The sequence below is a fragment of the Zeus faber genome (assembly GCF_960531495.2).
Source record: "Zeus faber genome assembly, chromosome: 1".
Classification (NCBI taxonomy): domain Eukaryota; kingdom Metazoa; phylum Chordata; class Actinopteri; order Zeiformes; family Zeidae; genus Zeus; species Zeus faber.
In genome coordinates, this window is record NC_137193.1 from 20,546,739 (window position 1) to 20,567,195 (window position 20,457).

At 42.9% G+C, this 20,457-nt stretch overlaps 1 protein-coding gene across 1 annotated transcript in view; it reads left to right on the forward strand.

Annotated features, from left to right (window-relative positions):
• csmd3b (CUB and Sushi multiple domains 3b) overlaps nt 1-20,457 on the forward strand; it is a gene marked incomplete at its 5' end in the record, with an annotated part of 405,005 nt that overhangs the window by 353,236 nt on the left and 31,312 nt on the right. Inside the window, 19 exons of the mRNA XM_080014654.1 lie at nt 1,452-1,565; nt 2,143-2,238; nt 2,503-2,706; nt 2,920-3,044; nt 3,280-3,376; nt 6,330-6,434; nt 6,557-6,675; nt 6,928-6,997; nt 7,470-7,586; nt 7,883-8,092; nt 8,594-8,782; nt 9,193-9,370; nt 12,530-12,675; nt 17,469-17,549; nt 17,857-17,970; nt 18,061-18,249; nt 18,458-18,616; nt 19,720-19,908; nt 20,265-20,450. Coding sequence (XP_079870780.1) covers nt 1,452-1,565; nt 2,143-2,238; nt 2,503-2,706; nt 2,920-3,044; nt 3,280-3,376; nt 6,330-6,434; nt 6,557-6,675; nt 6,928-6,997; nt 7,470-7,586; nt 7,883-8,092; nt 8,594-8,782; nt 9,193-9,370; nt 12,530-12,675; nt 17,469-17,549; nt 17,857-17,970; nt 18,061-18,249; nt 18,458-18,616; nt 19,720-19,908; nt 20,265-20,450 — 2,688 coding nt within the window. The remainder of the gene's footprint in view (nt 1-1,451; nt 1,566-2,142; nt 2,239-2,502; nt 2,707-2,919; nt 3,045-3,279; nt 3,377-6,329; nt 6,435-6,556; nt 6,676-6,927; nt 6,998-7,469; nt 7,587-7,882; nt 8,093-8,593; nt 8,783-9,192; nt 9,371-12,529; nt 12,676-17,468; nt 17,550-17,856; nt 17,971-18,060; nt 18,250-18,457; nt 18,617-19,719; nt 19,909-20,264; nt 20,451-20,457) is intronic.

The window sequence follows — 20,457 nt, forward strand, 5'->3', positions numbered from 1 at the left end:
TCAGGAGTGAAAAGAAATGAAGACATGAATATTGTAGAAACCTGCACGGGGAAAGAATGTCTGGGCGAGGGGTGAAATGTAATTTTGACATAACGTGGATCTCCTTAGGTCCTTCTGGTGGAGAATACTGATTATCAACATAAGAACATGTTGATGACATGCATAGTTCAACTCAATAGGGTGATCTGTTGTTTATACTCACTTCCCTCAAATTAAACAAAAAACAATGTTGCGGCAAAGAAAATCTGTATATTTAACATCTGTGTGTTGTGCATCACATGGAAGTTAAAATCAGAAGATGAGGTTTGAATCGCCGGTGTAGTCATACCTGTATGATACATAGCTGCAGGCTCACACTACTGTATCCATGTATGTAACATCATGTTCAAATAATAGATCCTCCAATGTAATCCAACATTTAAGGAGAATTTTCTTCTTCTGTTTTTTTTTATTTATTTTTTTACCATTTCCATGATTATCATGTCTCATATGGTTTAAAATAATAATTGAATACAGGATATTTAGGATTTAATAGAATGTAGGGGGAGCATATGTAATAATAGTAGTAGAAACAGCAGTGTAAGTCATTTACTTTGTTTATTAAGTTTTTAAAATAAAAAGTTTTCTAAAGCTGTCCTCGAACACACACACACACACACACACACACACACACACACACACACAAAAGCGCAACAGCTCGTGCTGTACAGTATCACTTCTTGGACACCAGTTTGGGTGAGGACGTGGCTCCAAATAACCAAATCATCCCGGCAGCTCTTCCTGGCTGAAGTTCCCTTTAGCAAGACACATAATCCCAACACAGATGGCCTATTTAATTTGTCCTCTGCACATTCTCTTACCACACCTACCAGGCCTTTTCTTGTTAGCGTACAGCTGAGTTTCCTTTTGTTTAGAATCTCAATTTGGGTCATCAGCAACAAACAGAGTAAGTCAAGAAAGAAATAAGAAGGAACTTGCACTGTTTGTCACTTTATCACTTTATCACCTCTCTACCTCTTCGCTTGTTGCCGTAGTTGTTTCCTGAGACTATTATTAGGGGAACAAAAAGGTGAATGTATGTATTACTAGAATATATAGTCTAATGCGTGAATAATTCCTTCAATATCGTTTGGCAAACAAAATTAAATAGTTAACGCGCTTATGGAAAACACTAACATATCTTACTCAACAGACTTACACATCAGATGTGCACATTACTGACGTTTGGTTGTTTTTTTACAGCTCTCTTAAGTTTCATAGTTTTTAAACAATGTTGCTGACATTTGGCTTCAAATACAAGTTGACACACCGGGTTAATGGCATTTTATATCTGAAGAACTACAATTTGAATTGTGCTCAATTATTGAAAGGTCAGGCACAAACGGTGGCGTGGAATGTTAATTCGTTCACCTTCAGGTTATTCACTCTTTCTCTCCTTTTCTTTGCACCAGTTCTGTTTGGGCAGTTTGTGCTGTTCCAGACGTCTCTTAACGATGTTGTCGAAATCTACGATGGACCTACGCAGCAAAACACCCTGCTGTCCTCTCTGTCTGGGTCCCACTCTGGTAAGGAAGATACTGTAGGTAGACAGATAGATGGATACAGTAGATAGATAGATAGATCGTTACAGTAGATCGATGGATGATAGATTGATGGATGATAGATAGATAGATAGATAGATGGATAGAGAGATGGATAGAGAGATGGATAGACAGACAGATACAGTAGATGGATACAGTAGATAGATAGATAGATTGTTACAGTAGATCGATAGATGATAGATTGATGGATGATAGATAGACAGACAGACAGACAGACAGACAGACAGATACAGTAGATAGATAGATAGATAGATAGATGGATAGACAGATAGACAGATAGACATGGATAGATAGATAGATAGATGGATACAGTACATAGATAGATAGATAGACAGACAGACAGACAGATACAGTAGATAGATAGATAGACAGATGGATAGATACAGTAGATAGATAGATAGACAGATGGATAGATACAGTAGATAGATAGATAGACAGATGGATAGATGGACATATGGATAGATGGATTGATGGTTGATGGATGGATGGATGGGTTGCCACAACCACTTTTCTTTCTCTCCGTCTCTCACCCTCTTCTCAGGTGAGTCTCTACCTCTGAGTTCTGGGAACCAGATCACCATTAAGTTCACCACAGTCGGTCCTGAGACGGCAAAAGGATTCCACTTCGTCTACCAAGGTCAGTCAAGGGCAAAGAGCGTCCAAAAAAATCACGACACTCGTTTTCAAGGCCTCGTGTGTGTTTGGTGATTTGGTGTAGTCTTAAAAGGCTAACCATGACTGCCACCAGGTTTTTATTTCTCTTTGATTTTTGGCAATTTCCATCATTTTATTGCAAACAAAGCCAAGTGTTTGAAATGTGCACATTTTGATAAAAGCGGCTACAAAATCAAGTATTTTTGGTCGCACAATAACCATAAAAACAACCTCCCAAACCCACCAGCCGTCCCAAGAACCAGTTCCACCCAGTGCAGTTCGGTCCCCGAGCCGCGGTTTGGGAAACGTCTCGGGAACGACTTTGCCACGGGCTCCTTGGTGCAGTTCGAGTGCAACCCCGGCTACTTCCTGCACGGCTCCAGCGCCATCCGGTGCGAGAGCGTGCCAGACAACCTGGCCCAGTGGAACGACACCCTGCCAACGTGCATAGGTAAACACCGCTCCATCTCCAAACAAAGTCAGACAAACACTCCGGTCCTCCTTCTGACGCCGCACCAAGCATACAGTAATCTAGACCTATTTAAGCTCTGGTGTTCTGCTGCCCACTGTTTACACACACACTCTCTCTCTCTCAATCTCTCTCTCTCTCTCTCTTTGTTGTTGTTTTTTTTTTTTTTTTTCCTATTTGTTTTTCCCGCCGCAGTTCCCTGCGGAGGCGTGTTGAGCTCACGCCGCGGGACCATCCTATCGCCCGGCTACCCAGAACCGTACGACAACAACCAGAACTGCGTGTGGAAGGTCTCCGTTCCCGAGGGCGCCGGGATTCAGGTTAGCGCCGACCGCCGCGTGACGGCTTTTTGAGAAAAAAACCCCCTGAATAAATAGATCTACGAAATAAATGGGCCGTGTTTATTCGCGGTCCAGTTTTGAGTCAGGGGAGAGAAGGATGGGAATGCGCACCGCGGTGCTGCACTTCGACGCCACAACTCCAGTTGTTTTATCGCCTGAGGAGGAGAATCCTTGACTTGGCGGCTTCCGCTCTCCCCCGTCTCTTGTGATTCAGATCCAGGTCGTGAGCTTCGCCACGGAGCACAACTGGGATTCCCTGGATTTCTATGACGGAGCTGACAACCACGCGCCGCGGCTGGGCAGCTACTCCGGTAACAAATTCCCTCTCGATATACTTTGACTAAGAGGCGGCGTGTTGTGGTGGATAAACTACAGTGTCGTGACTTTCATTTAACCGAAGTAACTGTCACGCGCCGCCTTCCCGAAAAAATAGGAGGGATGGGAGTTGGCTGTGTGGCGGCGGTTTGGTTTGGTATACTGACTTATACTTCTATGAGCATCCGTGCTATGACGCTGACTTACATTGTGCTCGCAGGAAAATGCTTTGTTAATATGTTGGACATGTTTTATGGGAAAATAATAATATCAGGGGAAGGCATTCCTGTGAGCCAAATATGGACATACGTAAAACATTTAAAGGGGCATTTGTCGTTATCCGACAAACCTTCAGTTAAACTACGATATTCTAAAATCTGCGCAGAAATCTGATTGTTGAACGATTTGACCTCATGAAATGTTTATTCCATTCAAGGGATATTCTAGTTTTTGGGAAATTGGCCTTGTGTCTGTCTTACCCAGATTCAGACAAGCAGGCCAGTATACGGTGACCAGACGTTTCGAGGTGTGTGTGTGTGTGTGTGTGTGTGCGCGTGCGTGCGTGCGTGCGTGCGTGCGTGCGTGCGTGCGTGCGTGCGTGCGTGCGTGCGTGCAGGTGTGTGTGCATGTGCAATAAAAGCACCGTGCATAATGGGGGGGGACTCTCATCAGTTCCTCTCTTCCACCCCCCAACGGAATGCAGAATGTGCAGTACACTTAGGGGTCCTAGCTTGGGGGGTCTATATGAATTCCAATCCTGTGTGTCCAGTACAGAGCTAGCGGTGGGCTGCATGCCGACCGTGTTAGCTCAATGCATGGGTGCAGAGGGGATCAGCTAGCCTAGCTCCTGTGGAATCCCCACCCCCCCCCCAAAAAAACTGAACTATCCCTGAATGGCATTCATTTTGAGTTGAAACTGGCTCACCGGTGGAGGCCTTCAATCCTCATGAAGATGGGGGAAAAAAAGAATGGGTCACTAAGTTTTCATGTCAAACACAGCAACCAAAAAGGTATATGCGATGTTCCTTACTCGTCAGCCGTGCTTAGCGAGCTGGTGCTCGGCATATCGCACGCCTGTCTTTGTTTATGTTTTGAGCTCTTCCCTGCACGACTTTACTGGGTCACGCCGCTCCCTGCCAAGATGTTAACCTGTTGATAAAAGAAAACAATTAGCACAAAACCGCTTCCATGCCGCTTTCCCAGCAGGGATTGAGCAGCACACCCACTGACATCTGCTCATTTAGCAGGGATTCATTCACCGACATATTGGGAAGTTTAGCAACAAAGCGTATTGACGGTGCTCCGCCAGCCTCTTTTGGTATTTTCTTACCCACCTGTGACAAATATGCTGATATTGTGACCAGTACGGTCCTCACGTCTTAATTCTATGCTATCAATTGATTTGCAGGGGGTTGTATTAATGTGGAATTTTCAAATTCACTTTTCTTGGTTATCTTGAATACTAAAATATTAAATACACATGACTGTGAAGCCAAATCTTAGCAGGGCGTCTTTTCAAACGTCTTGTTTGGATTTGGCTGGAATGTCGTTTGTGTTCAATATCACAAAATTAATTGACTTGGCTCCTCCAAAAGCAATTAAATACGCATTTCACATCAGAGAGCACTGGGCATAGTTGTTTTGATATAAAACAATATTAACTTCAGTGACTGAAATATAATTGCAGGAAAAAGATCCCACGTACTGCCACAAGTTAATGTTAAAACACGTTCCCACTTTTACCATCACAGTGTGAAGCTAAGACATTCCCACTGGAAACGAATGAAGAATTAATTTGCCACATGTCAAACACCTTTTGTCAAGATGGCAGAATGAATTAGTCGCTGTCAGGACGGATTATGGGCAAACTGTGGGATCTTCACCGAGAAAGGCCTTAAGAGTGGACTAATGTTTCATTAGAGTGAAAACAAGCCGAGCCCACTCTACACTTTTGAAAAAAAAAAAAAAAGACCCCTAATGAGCTATGCACTTAGAGCTCTTATCGTTCTTTTTTATTCCTTCTTTGCTGAGTGAGGTTTCCAACCTTTTCACAGCCCACTTGAAAATCTAAAAAATGTTTTGCGGCCCAAATCCAATCACTAGTAAGTAACATGGGAGACGGGAGAAATAAAAAAAATAAAAAAATACCATGAAATTCGTTTTCATTTTATATTAAAATATAGATCGATTTAACAATTCAAATATTGTATTTCCACAAATATAAACCAGTGGTCAAATTAAAAATGGGCCTCTGGTGGTGCTGTTGTGGTGCAAAGCTCCGGTCCCAAACAAAGGAAATAAAAACAGTGTGTTTTTATTGTAGATGTTTTTAATTTACTCCATTTCCTACTGCTGCGTAGCAGATCGCAGAGCGCTTCCTGGGTCAAATCCCCTGTTCTGAACGCTGCTGCTCCCCAACGCTCCAAGCCTCGGAAAACTGTAAATCCCCTGTCGGCTACCACCACAAGTGTGACTTTTAGGGTAGCTACTAGCTCTCTCTTTTTTCACCATACACGTGTTTACATGGAATGGCAACCAGAGGGAAGGAAGTTTGATTTAAAATTCATATTAAAATATGATCAAATATACTTATTAAACAGAGGGAATTTGATATACAAGCCTGCCTCTAATATAAGCCTGCTTCCAAAAAAGGCCTGCTACACTCCTGTCACTCGTTGAGGAAAGAGGGTATTTATGTTTTGCCAATGTTTTTGCTGCACACTTGCAGTACCCTCGCAGACCAGTAGAGAACAGGACCCATGGGTTAAAATAAGTCGCTGAACTCGAATATATGAATACAAGACACACAGCAGTTCTTCTGAAAATGTCCTTCGACGTTCGAATTCACGTAAAGCCAAAATGCGTGTGACTTGAAATCATTTGAGAACATACAGTTTAAGGGGGCAAAGTAATCTCTCTCTCCCTCCCTCTCTATCTGTCTTCTGTTAGGCACCACCATTCCGCCCCTCTTGAACAGTACGTCTAACAACCTCTATCTGAGCTTCACCTCTGACATCAGTGTCTCAGCAGCCGGCTTTCACCTGGAATACACTGGTAATGTTTTGCTTTGTGTTTTCGTTTAGTCTGCACCTGACGTTCCCCGGATTGCCCGTATTAAACATAATGGCCGAGTGATGCGCTCTAATCACCTTTTCTGGGGGGATCTTTGTTATCAGCTATTGGATTGGAGTCGTGTCCTGAGCCCCAGACTCCAAACTACGGCATCAAGCAGGGGGACAGATACATGGTGGGAGACGTTGTCCAGTTCTCCTGCGAACAAGGATACTCCCTCCAGGTAACACATCAACATTACCTTTTTATTCTTTACACCGCACCATCGTAGCAGATGTCCCACTGGTGTTTCAATTTTGATTAAGAAAGGGGATTTTATGTCACCTTCAGTGGTGCATGCACTGTGTCTCAGACAGTTTTGGATCATTTCATTACCAAAACTAGAACTTTCTTCGGCTGTTTTTGAATGTCAAAATGAGAAGAAAGGCAACTCTTTTCTTCCATATTTAAATTATTTCTGCCGGTTTGTTTCCAGGGCCAAGCCCACATCACCTGCATGCCCGGGCCTGTGAGGAGATGGAACTATCCAGTGCCACTGTGCATTGGTAGGTGTTAGACACACACACACACACACACACACACACACGCAGAATGTAATTTGATTGTGAAAGAAAACACAAAGGACAGATGCCACCCATTTTTTAAAATGCATTAATATTTCTAACCATACAGGGTTTCAGAGTGAGCCATGTAATTTTTCCCATTGTAATTTGAGGACTGTCGTGTTGTTTATTCTTGTGATTACGGTGCTTATTTGTTGTGAAATCAATGTCCTTTTGTTTTTGGCGCAAGGCAAGAAGTGTTGAGAAGAAGGTCTCCTGTGTCGAGGCCATCAGCTGCTTCTTATCTCTGTGCAGTTAGCACTCGAACCATTTTTCTCCCTTTCACTCTGTGTGTGTGTGTGTGTGTGTGTGTGTGTGTGTGTGTGTGTGTGTGTGTGTGTGTGTGTGTGTGTGTGTGTGTGTGTGTGTGTGTGTGTGTGTGTGTGTGTGTGTGTGTGTGTGTGTGTGTCTGCAGCGCATTGTGGTGGTTCTCTGACCGATGTAAGCGGAGTCATTCTGAGTCCTGGTTACCCTGGCAACTACCCCAGTGGATTAGACTGCACATGGACAGTCAACTTACCCATTGGCTTTGGTAATAATCACCTTGCAATATCTCCATCCTTCTATAGATTTTTTTTTTTTTTTATCAGGCTTTTGTCTGGCTTTTTCTTTCTCTGTCTTTTAGCAATTTAATTATCTTGTACCCATTAAATCACTCACTTATGTTAACTCAATAATTGTAAAAATTAAGATGTAAATGAAGATGTAGCTGAAGACGCGTTTGGTATGAGCTATAATTCATAGTCTCCTTCAAAAGAAAACACGATCAATTCATATAATAACTAAAAGTTGAACTCGCCAGGTTTATGTTGTTTTATTTTCGCTCAGGCATCCACCTCCAGTTCCTAAACTTCTCGACTGAAGCGATTCACGACTACCTGGAGATCCGCAGCGGCAACATGGAGACGGGCTCGGTCATTGACAGGTTCAGCGGACCCGTCATCCCCAAGCCTCTGTTCAGCACCACCCACCAGACCAGCTTCTTCTTCCACAGCGACTACTCCCAAAACAAGCCAGGCTTCCACATCACTTATCAAGGTAAAGCGTTAGCAACAGTTTTTTGCGAAAACAACATCCTTCTTAGGTTCTTTCTTGCATGTTAAGCTTGTTTATGACAGTGAAGACAATTGAGTCATTTTCCTTCTGTAGCTTGTTTGAGTTGAAATAATTATAATTGTGCCTGTTCTGTTATTGTTTTCATTGATTTGTTGAAGCTCAACAATTTTTGTTTAAAAAAATATTTATCTATATATTTATGTATAGTTATAATATCTATAACGATTTATTTGTTAATTAATTTTTTATTTATTTATTTATTTAATATATATATATATATATTTTTTTTTATTATTATTATTATTATTATTATTATTATTATTTCTTGACCCCCACCCAGGGATTTATACAGTATTATCTTGTTACAAGCTATTTGTACTTAACTAGCAGCGTGTGTCCTAGGTTCTAACTTGTCCTAACTACTAACTACTAACTACTAACTACTAACCTTTAAGTCACTTCATGGGGTGCTTGTCTGTCCAGCCTACCAGCTGCAGAGCTGTCCAGACCCCCGGCCTTTCCGAAACGGCATCGTGATCGGCACGGACTTCAGCGTGGGGATGACAGTGTCGTTTGAATGCTTGCCGGGATATTCCCTGATCGGAGAGGCGTCGCTGACGTGTTTACACGGAATCAGCCGCACCTGGAACCACCCGTTGCCGAGATGTGAAGGTGATACAACCGCCTCCGTCGCTAATTTCCCTGAATAGATGATGGTGCTCTACAAAACACTTTGGTATGACTGGATGAGATTTGCATTGTGGGAGCACAGTTCAACAAATGGTTATAATGAGGAAAAGATTAAAAGTTGAGGTGCTGATTCCTGAGTAATTATACTACAATGACACTTTATTTACCTCAATATTGTGCAGCTCACTGTGATTTGCTCAGTAGTGCAACTAGGCATTCACACAGTTCCAATATTAATAAACTTCAATATAATGGTAATTCTCCCAAAGTGGAACCGGGCTGTCTTCCTCCAACACTTTATTGGAAGCAGGCAACGAGTCTCCCATTCTCTCAGGCTGGAGAATCCCTCAACGACAGTTTATTAAGACCGTTGTTCACACTGTGTCTCACAGCTCTCTGTGGCGGGAACATCACGTCACTGAATGGAACCATCTACTCCCCCGGACACCCGGAGGAGTATCCCAACTTCCAGGACTGTGTGTGGAGCGTCAGAGTTCCTCCGGGACACGGGATCTACATCAACTTCACCGTGCTCAGCACCGAACCCATATACGACTACATCACTGTCTGGTAGGTGGAGCTTCACCGTCAGAATCAGCCTGCTGCTCCGACGCTTGAAGCCTTGGCTGAACGACAGTCAAGTGTTTTTGGATATTGCAGGACGGGATGATCAGCGAATGCTTCCATTTTTATGTCCAACATTAGCTATTTCTATCTCGCTACCGCTATCTAGTTATTTTGGATTTTTTTTTTCTTTCTCTCGTTGGTCGGGTTTATACACGTTGAGGCTGAATTGCAAATTTGAAACTATCATACTTCATAGCACCATCCGCGGTTCAACAGAAGTGGCTCATCCCATTTTACAATAACTGAGTAGTCGGAGACTTGATTCAATTATTTTATTTATGCATTGACTTCTGACTTCCTCTCGTATATTTTGTGTGACATAGTCTAATTATTTGGGCAAAATGTGACACGCAGCCTGTTTAAAGTTGATTTTCTTCACGGATAGTAAACAGGGCTGAAAGACGTATTTGGGGCAAAGAAGATTTATTTGAGTCGGCAAGAGCACTAAACTATATCATATCATTTGTAATGTAGAACATGAATAAATGACTGTATTCAGCGAATCCCCCTTTCTCACACACACACACACACACACACACACACACACACACACACACACACACACACACACACACACACACACACACACACACACACGCACGCAAGCTGACGATGCCATGCTCTTTAACCTGTTCTCAGCGCTAACCACTAATTGGGTGAATTCCTGGATTTTGTGTTGCCATGACTACATCTTGCCTCTGATAAAAAAAAGTTGCTACAGCAGACTATTTTCACCTTCCCCTTTTCCACCCTTGATTTTCCCATCCCTCCTATCCGTCCTGCATTTTCCTACCTCTCAACTCTCGGTCCATTACTCTTTCTAGTCGGGGAGAGCATCACCAGACGGTTTGTCATGGCCGCTTCTTAAAGGCTCTCTGGATGCTTCTTTGGGTACTTGCACCCAGGCAGGAGACGGAAGCAGAGCCATGAATAGACCGAGTTTTGCCAGGTTGTTCTTTAAATGCCATGTTGCTGCAGGGAATCTATTTCGTACTTTTGCTCGCCCGACACAATTTTTGCCACGTCAGCCTCTTCATGTTATATTAGTATTGGGGATTTTAAAAACCGTTCCGTAGCATTGCCTGTGAATCAGCGCACCCACCCTGCAAAGTACAATTACAAGTTGGCCTTAGCACAGCCATAGACTACCCAGTTACCTAGCAACAGCTATAGAACTGAACTGTGGAGCTAATAGCGGATGGATGTCGCTCAAAAGTAAATCATCTGAATTGTGCGTGCCGATGGTAATGTAAATGGCTATTTACGAGCAGTGTTTTCCTTGTGCTTTTTGGTTTTTCGTTTTCTGGCGCTTCCACAGAGCAGCACGCTCACAAGCCACGTGATGCCCACCCACAGGAGTTTGAATTGGTCACACAACGTGTGCTGAGCAGGCCACATCATGTACCTGACCTCAGTCTCTGTTGGAACACTGGACCAACCGCTGAACTTATACAGTACATACTGATGCACACACATACACACACCCCCCCCCCCACACACAGAACCAGCGACAAAGCTGGCGCAGCGAGAGCATAGTATCAGTGGCGGAGGTGTGATTTTCACTGCGGTCTGCTTCCAGCCGAACTGACATCCGATCTGCTAATTGGTTCCATGGTGGGAGACCCACAGTAACAGCAAGATTGATCACATCACTAAGACAATAAATAATCATAGCTATCACAACTGCTATCTACATACATATACATACAAATATACATACATGTATATGATTCAGCAGCAGATTCCGCACCATGAATTAATGCATATTTGATATTATTTCTAAGTGATTTTACTCAAAATATATACCACTGGTTTATGCCATTTATCGCCATCATGAATGCTACCAATAGTAATAATATGAGTTGAACCGCAGATAATTGTTACTCCTGTCATTACTCCCCTTGAGAAAAGGTTACATGAAAGGCATTTTATCTCCTTTGTACACTGACTGTGATATAATTATGGGGAATTGGTCTCATCATTGGAGACCTAACAGCGGGAAATAACCATTGCACTTCACAGTGATATGGTGCAATTAGTGCTAATGACCCTGCTATTAGTTAACTCCTATCTGACATAGGGCGGTGCGGCCATTAAAGGTGAAGGGAGCGTTTTGTTTTTTTTTCATTGGGAACATCCTGACAGGCTATGGGTGTCCTCCGGACACACTTACTGTGCTGTTCAGCTCTTCCGCACATGCCATACTGAAGAAGGCATTACCGTCAGCAACCAAGACTTACCACAGAGCGAGATTAGGTTATTACATGATGGTGCTATGCTTTTAAATTTCCACAATGCCCCCGGCCTCCTTACTCTGTATTTATGAAGACGAACATCTTTCTCCTGAAGCCAGAAAAAGGCGAGCGTTAAAGGAGAGCGTTGTGCCTCCTAGTGTTCACACTTGACACTGTGAGTAAACGTAAAGTACAGTTACATTCATGGATTGACCCTCCCATGCATATGAGGCAAACCCATGAGACCAATCAGAGCATATCTACCGTTTATTGACCAATGGCAACAAACTGCCTTGTTGTCTCTGAGTCCTGTTTTACTGTCTGTTAGACCAGTGCTTCTCAAAATGGGGACCAGGGACCACCAGGGTGCCTTCAAGTGATCCATTGGGTCTGCCGCAAAAGGATCACTGTTATTTCCTTTACAAGACGTTATCCCCATTAGATCATGCAAAATAATGACTGTTTTGATCCTAGTTATCTATGTAACTACAGACAGGTCTAGTACTGGATAATACCAAATCCAAAAATGATCTCAGTTTAGGGTTCCTCAGACTGACTGTCATCAAATGGGGTCTGTGGCCTAATGCACATCGAACTGATGGTCCTTGGTATGAAAAATCTTGAGACTCCCTGTTTTGAAATGTAGAGGGGAAGTTGCAGTTCCGTAGACCTGGGTTTCAGTCTTCCACGTTCTCCCTGTGTTTGGGTTGCGACTCTAAAGAATTACAGTCATTGGGGGAGGTGTGAGAGAACGCGTGTGACAATGCGATTGACTGGTGGCCTATACAGGGTGTTTCTACGATCTGATACGAGAGGCTCCTTCCTCCGCTGCTTAATATTGATAAGTGAGATCAATTTGTTTTCGCAGGGACGGTCCCGACCAGTCGTCTCCTCAGATCGGCCAGTTCAGTGGGAACACGGCACTGGAGTCGGTCTACTCCACCTCCAACATCATCCTCATCAAGTTCCACTCGGACTTCTCCGGCGCTGGCTTCTTTGTCCTGAGCTACCACGGTAAGAGCATAGTGCTCCTGTCAGCGGGAGTGGGGGCGGTGTCTAGTGGCCCAGATGCTATCGATACTTTAAGTGGAAACGCGGTACTGAAATCTTTCTAGTCAGTTGCCAGTATTGTCCTCGTTACGGTCAGCTCATCCTCGACTCATTTGTCCTGAGTTAGCGGTCTAAGACGCAAGCATTGTTGTCGGTAATTGTAACGGTAGTGATAACATTGATCTGTTTAGCGGGAACGCCTGAGTGGATTCTGTCCTCTAAAGTGTCGACTGCATCATCCGCATCAAGGCCCTATCTGATGCGGTCATTAAAGGCTGATTCTCCATTTGAAGTCAGTCCGGTCCTGTCGTGGAGCGCCCAGTTTGTACCACCAGCAGGAGGGTCTAACGCCATGTTTGTGGCTCTGCTGGAGCTTGCTTTACCATGGGGTATAACTTATCTGAGTAGAACAGGGGTTCCCAAACTGGGGTCTGCAGCCCCCTAGAGGGCCTCGAAGGAATCACAGGGAATATATACTTATAAAGTGTAAAACAAAAATATACACGTTTTTAATCAAATCTACATTTACATTACATTTACATTTAGTCATTTAGCAGACGCTTTTATCCAAAGCGACTTACAAGGGAGAATAACATTCAAGCTACATTGCAACAGAAACATTAGTGTAACAATAAATAAATACTGCTAAGTAGTGCTAAGTAATTGTAAGTTAGGAGAGGAGGTGCTCTCTGAAGAGCCCGGTCTTCAATTGCTTCTTAAAGACAGAGAGGGAGGCCTCTGCTCTGGTGGTTTTTGGCAGCTTGTTACACCAACGTGGAACTACAAATGAGAATAGACTGGATTGCCGTGGTTGTACGGCCGGCAGAGCCAGGCGACGCTCATTTGATGAGCGCAGCATCCGGGGGATAACATGTGCTTTTACAAGAGCATTTAAGTAAGTGGGAGCATTCCCAACAATCACTCTGGACCAAAAGACAAAGGACCTCTATGTATAATCATTTTATAGAGTACCTTTTTACTAAATCTATATGTACTCATTTACAACATTTGTTGTCCACATCTGCAAGTTAAATGTTATTTGCATGGCAGGCGGCCCACAGGCGTGGTCTGGGCCTTGCTATAGAAATGTTTGGGGATACATTCCTGTCATCCGACTGACATTGGAGGTCCAGTTGCCATTTCGTTTTTAAAATAAATATTCATATACATCTTTATTTGATGAAGTTGAGAGAAATTAAATAGCATTCAATGTGAATAATCTCAACTTCACAGTTGGAAATCAGTGTGAATTAGGCTGAATAATGACAGCATAGATTAGTTGGATTAGACAGCTAGAGAATGACCAATTATGATGTTAAAAGTAATTTCGAATGCCACAAATTAATTTTTTTATAATTAGACTTGAAATTAACTTGATTTAAACAGTTTGTTGGAGTTAGTTGTCCCGAGCTGACTCCTGACACCTTAAAATATACCATAGAATAAACTCCTCACATCCAATTTATTTAGCTTTCACTTTGTGTTCCTGCAGACGCCAACGTTATTCTGGTTGCTCAAAACTCTAGTTAGAAATCTCTTTGTTCTTAAAAGTTGACAGATTAAAAGAAAAATAGGATTGCTTTTTTTTTTTTTTATCTCCAAAAAGCCAGACAGTCATTAGAACAACATATGCAATTCTTTGTTAACTTGACTCTATTTGGGCTCGATGTTATTGGACACAGGTCATCAAACTGCGTGAGCACATGGCCCCGTGCTTCATGTAACCGTGTGAAACAAGCGAAAGCCGGTCGAAGAAGTGTGTCTGCACACGTCGATAGTGTCTTCGTCATTGAAAGATCCCCGCTTGGAATTCCCTTTGTTCTCCCTAGTTGTTTTTCTCCTGTTTCTTGTTGAAACACACACGCACACGCACACACGCACACGCACACGCACACGCACACATACCTTTTTTCTATCTTCCACTCAATCGTTAAGCATTATTACTCTCCTTGTTTTGTCACTTTATACCTGATATATTTTTCTATGCTGCACTTCACAATGAATTTCATATCCAATTTATCATAATTAAATGTTCAATTCGAGATATTTTACGCCCGAATTTAAGACTTGAATTTGAGACTCCCTGAAGACTTAAACCAAAACATTAGAAGAACATGAGAACTAACAGACGCTTTTTATATTTTGTCTCTGGCTGTCTGTGTGTGCTTAAAGAGAGCATGCACTGTAATATGACAATTTTACATCATTGTATTCAGAATTAGAATCAGATTATTCTGCCAGTAACATTTCATATACTATGAGTTTGTTCTGGTGAAGTTTGGTGCATTTCACTACAGACAATAAGCATTTAATAAAGCTTAACAGTCTGAAAAAATAGAATAAAATAGAATAAAAATTATAATTAAATAAAATAGAACAAAAAGTGAAGTAATTATAAAATAAAAAAATACTTTTTTTTTTCAAATATATACAAATACCTCAAAAATACCCCAAAAAAATGCAAAACAGAAATGGTCATATATGTAAAAATATATATTATATATGTATACAAAATGCGATACTATGCACAGGATAAATCGCATGTTTAATGCTTCTGTGATAACACAACAGTCAAATAAAATAGAATAATATACTGTAGTTTAGAGTCAGGTAAAGTGTTGGCAGAGTCCTTTCTCACAAATCACCTTTTTCTAACATGGGTGATTTTCTCTGTAATATGTTTGTTTCAATACTAAGAGGATGGTGTTCGGTCATAGTCACTCTTTAGAAGTGACAGCAGATAACCAGATTCAGGTCCTCGGTGCTGGTTTTAGTGTGTGTTTTCGTATCTCATCGCCCCGCCATTTGCATCCACAGCGCCTGGTATGTCCTAGTCAGGCTTTCAGCCAAGATGGCGGCGGACGGTGTTTGACAACGTTGTGACGGACACGAGGCTGAAATGATGTGATGAGAATCTGGATGTAGCGTGGGAAAAAAAAAGACAATCTGAAAGAACAAGGAGTGCAAATTCTGATCTTCTTCCGTCTCTACCTGGCTTTGATGCACACACACATACACACACACACACACACACACACACACATGCACACACACACACACACACACACACACACACACATGCACACACGCTCTCTCTCCAAAAGACACATACATCCATGCATAAGCCTATATCCATTTACACGAACAGGCATACTGTAAATTTACATTGGACAATGCTCACATGCACACACGCACACACACACCCGATAACACGCACATACACACACACACACACACACACACACACACACACACACACACACACACATACATACACACACATTCACACGCTCACACGCACACACACAAACAGACCAGGGGGCTTTGATATGCATGAGAGCACCAGATATTATTGGCAGGTCTCATTTTCATAGTCAATTTAATCCTGAGTTATAGCCCTCAGCATTCCCTCTGTGTCTGCCGGTGCCTGTATATTCTATCACTCTCTCTCCCTCCCGCTGCCTCGCTCACCCTCACAGTTAGTGAGTGATCTATGGTCATGCAGTAATATTGATTACAGTCTTCAGCTCGGCAGCTGTGAAGTCGGTTCCTTTTTATAGTTCCAGGCAGCGCTTTATCTGTGAGGTTGGTCTTTTTTTTTTTTCGTCCCGACGCGTGGCTGACCTGAGCAGCATCTGAACTTGAAAATAGAGTTTAACGACAATCCAAAAGTTTCAAGAAGTAAATAGCAAACAGGTTACAAACAGGTTACATAACGTCACTATTTTGTTTCTTTAGGCACCCCGGCGGGTTATCATCACAGGCATCAAGTGTCAGCTTGCACATTAATGGCCGTAGCGCAGCTTGTGAGATTCAGCAATTTTCCCAGTTCAGATATCATTGGCCGGTTGCCAATGGCGGTTGCTCTCTGACGCTGAACTATTGAGAGTCTATACAGTTATATAAAATACAATTATGGATTGCTTAGCAGTTCTTTTTCGACATTGACAGTCAGTCATTATAGTGTAGACCGCGTTGCAAATTATTATGCAAATAATATTTTTCTCCGATTTTCCTAAATAGTCGATGCAAATGTCAGTCAGTATAATTTCAAGTCATCACCCGTTAGGGTATAATTAGAATGTTATTTAACAAACCTCCCAATGATAACAGTATTTTTTTTTTAAATAAAAAACTCAAAATGCACTGTTCCAAATTCTTATGCACAACAGAGTTTCAAAACATTTCATAGGTTGTAAAGAACTGAAAATGGTCATTTGTTGAATGTGCAGCATTAGGAGGTCATATTTACTGAAATCAAAAGCTATTTCAATCAAAAACAGGCCAAGTTACATGTTAACATAGGAGCCTTCTTTGATATCACCTTCACAATTCTTGCCTCCATTGAACTTGTGAGTTTTTGGAGAGTTCCTGCTTGAATTTCTTTGCAGGATCAGGCTCACCTGGCAAACTAATTATCACATGTGTCTGAGATTAATTTCAGTGATCCAAAGAGCCCTGAGACACAATACCATCCATGAGTTTAATTGAAAAACAAAAAATTTAATGTTTAGGACACTTAAATCAATTTGCATTATAATTTGCAACGCGGTGTAGTGTTTGCAGAGTAGCTCCTTGTCGGGGCCTTTCACTTCTCTCTTCATTGACACCGGTGAGGTGGACAAAGAACATTTGAAATGTTAAGCGAGCGTAAGCGAGCGTAAGCGATGTCTTTCACAAAAATATATTGTTTAAGTACGTCTTATTTGCTCCCTTCTTCCTGGTCGCTCACCTCTTTCAATCTCCTCTCCTCCCAGCCTACCAGTTGAGAGTGTGCCAGCCTCCTCCAGAAGTGGCCAACGCCGACATGCTAATGGAGGACGGGGAGCTGGAGATCGGTGAGTCAGTCTGTCAGGCCACGACTGAGAAATCCCTTTAAAACAGCAACTAAATCAATTTCAAAAAGAACCTACTACTTCATTTTACAGCACTGAAATTAGATTTAAAAATCCGATGCCAAAATTGCTTTGATCGCAATTCCCAATTTGTTGCCCCCTCTGGCGGCATCGCACAGCTACTGTAAAAAGGTGCACACAATTTGCACGCATTTCCAAATATTGGATGAAAAGATAGATATTCAAGTTGTGTTTAAATTTTTTAGCTACAATCTCAAAAAGCTTTCTAACGTTGACGCCACCCCTACAGGTGACATTATAAGGTACCGATGTCATCCTGGCTTTTCATTGGTGGGCAGTGAGATTCTGACCTGTCGCCTAGGAGACAGACTACAAATGGATGGACCGCCTCCAATGTGCCAAGGTGTGTTTATGTGACGTCTACATAAATGAAGTAATGTGATTTATTTACAACATACTAAAGACGTTACTCCCCTCGTGCTTTCCCACCCAGTCCAATGCCCCGCCCACGACGTGCGATACGACTCTTCAGGTGTCATCCTGAGTCCCGGTTGGCCAGAGAGTTACCCCAATCTCCAGATGTGTTCCTGGAGCGTGACAGTGGAAAGGGGATACAACGTCACCCTCACCTTTGAAAGCTTTCACACCGAGAGAGAGTTCGACGTGTTGGAGATATTTGATGGTAAGCGAGGTTCACTACTCACAATGTCCTTTTTTTTTTTTTTTGGACAATCTGAACATTGTTGCTATCAAGAATTGAAGAAGTACTCAGATCCTGTACTTCAGTTCAAGTACAAATATCCTGCCACAAAGTTACTCTCGTAAACATAACCATGGTCACCATCTCACCCGACTCTCCTTCTTCTTCTTGTTCTCCTCGACTGTCCCAGGTCCGACCGCCAACAGTCCCACGCTGGCGACGCTGAGCGGCGACCTGCCGACGCCCTTCAACCTCACCACGTCCGGCCACCAGTTCCTGGTGCGCTGGTCCTCAGACCACGGAACCAACAAAAGAGGCTTCAAAGTTCGCTATGTTGGTGAGTACCAAAGTATGTATCCCGACTTTATTTTACTACTACTTTACACTCTTCTAATGCATGGAGATAAGTAAAGGCAGAGTGAGGCAGACACTGATGCTGTGGGGAAATTAGTCCTTGTGCAGAGGGAGAAGGTCAGATAAGGAAATGCTCATGTATCAGTAACCTCGATTCACAAGACCGCCATGTCAAACTCAATATCATCAAGGGCTGCACTGGAAAAGGAAAATTATTTATATTTAAATCTGAGTGGAAATGCACATTTCACTTTATTCCCCCATATCGCCCTTTGACTCCAATCTTCCGCTGATTGCAGAGGGGCCGTTAACGCAAATTAATCACTGCACATATGAGTGAGCAACACAGAAGGAACATGGCCGCCGCTGGGCAGGCCAGAATTAAAAGACAACGTTGATTAGATTTTATGGGCTGGATCAAATTTTTGCGAGGAGCTGAATCTGGCCTGCAGGCCTCCAGTTTGACACATGTGTAATTAGGCAGTTTCCATATCCAGCGCTTTCTTTCTCTGCATTTACACCGAGCTGCTGCGCCTGTCTGCCTCTGTCTACATGACTTTCTAGCTTTTAATGCATCCAGATGATGTATGTTTCTACAAGGTTAATGGTACATTCAGCAGATTCACTTATACAAAATTGTAGCTTTCAGGCCTGCCTCTTTCACCATAATCTAAAGCTGTTAACTGCATAAAGAATGAAAACTCTATCTAAAACGATGAATAAATATTGCTAATGATAATCTTTAGCAGCATTGATTAGAAGGTGTGATACGGTAGTAGTGTGACTATACATGTAGTTAATCGTATAATCAGTCACTTGACTGATTATACGATTGACTACATGTATAGTCACACTACTACCGTTGCTCTATATTGTTGCTTTTCTGCCATATTTACTTTATAGCTTGTTGAAAATGTGAAGATTTACTGTGCTATTAATTGTTTACTGGTGTTCTTATTAAATCATAGTAACTGCAAGTGAGGTTTAGCAGAGGCAGTGATTTAATGGCTAGCTTGAACTTGATTTTGCAGTTGCAGTAAATAACAGCCGCAAGGTCACAGCTAAGGTTTGGTTTGGTTTTCTGCTCCTCCTCTGCAGCGCTGTACTGCTCCACTCCGGACTCTCCGCTGCACGGCTCCATCTCCTCCCAGACGGGCGGACACATCAACAGCGTGGTGCGATGGGCCTGCGACCGCGGCTACCGGCTCCTCGGCAATGCCACGGCAACCTGCCGACGCACGGCGCTCGGCAACCACGCCTGGGACTCACCCGTAGCGGCCTGCCAAGGTGTAATAGACAGACAGACAGACAGACAGACAGACAGACAGACAGATGGGGAGCTGGATGGAGAGATGGATGGAGAGATGGATAGAGAAATAGATATTAAGCTCCATAAAAATGGGAAATTGCCGAAAATAATTATTCTGAATTTTAGTTGCTGGAGTTTGAGTCTTATCTTCAATCTCAAGTCGACTCTAAGTTTATTCACATATATCAGCTTCCTATCAGAGTTCATTTCAACACTACAAAATTACACCAAAGCCACCCTAATCTGTGTGTGTGTGTGTGTTTGTGTCTGTGTCTGTGTGTGTGCGTGTGCGTGTGCGTGTGCGTGTGCGTGTGCGTGTACGTGTCTGTCTTAGCGGTGTCGTGCGGGGCTCCCAAGGCCCCGGCGTACGGCGGCGTGCTGACAGCCGACTATTCCGTGGGAACGCGCGTCTCTTACTTCTGCAGCGACGGCTACAGACTCTCCAGCAAAGAACTGACCTCTGCCGTATGTCAGCCAGACGGGACCTGGAGCAACCACAACAAGATACCGCGATGCTCTGGTACGCT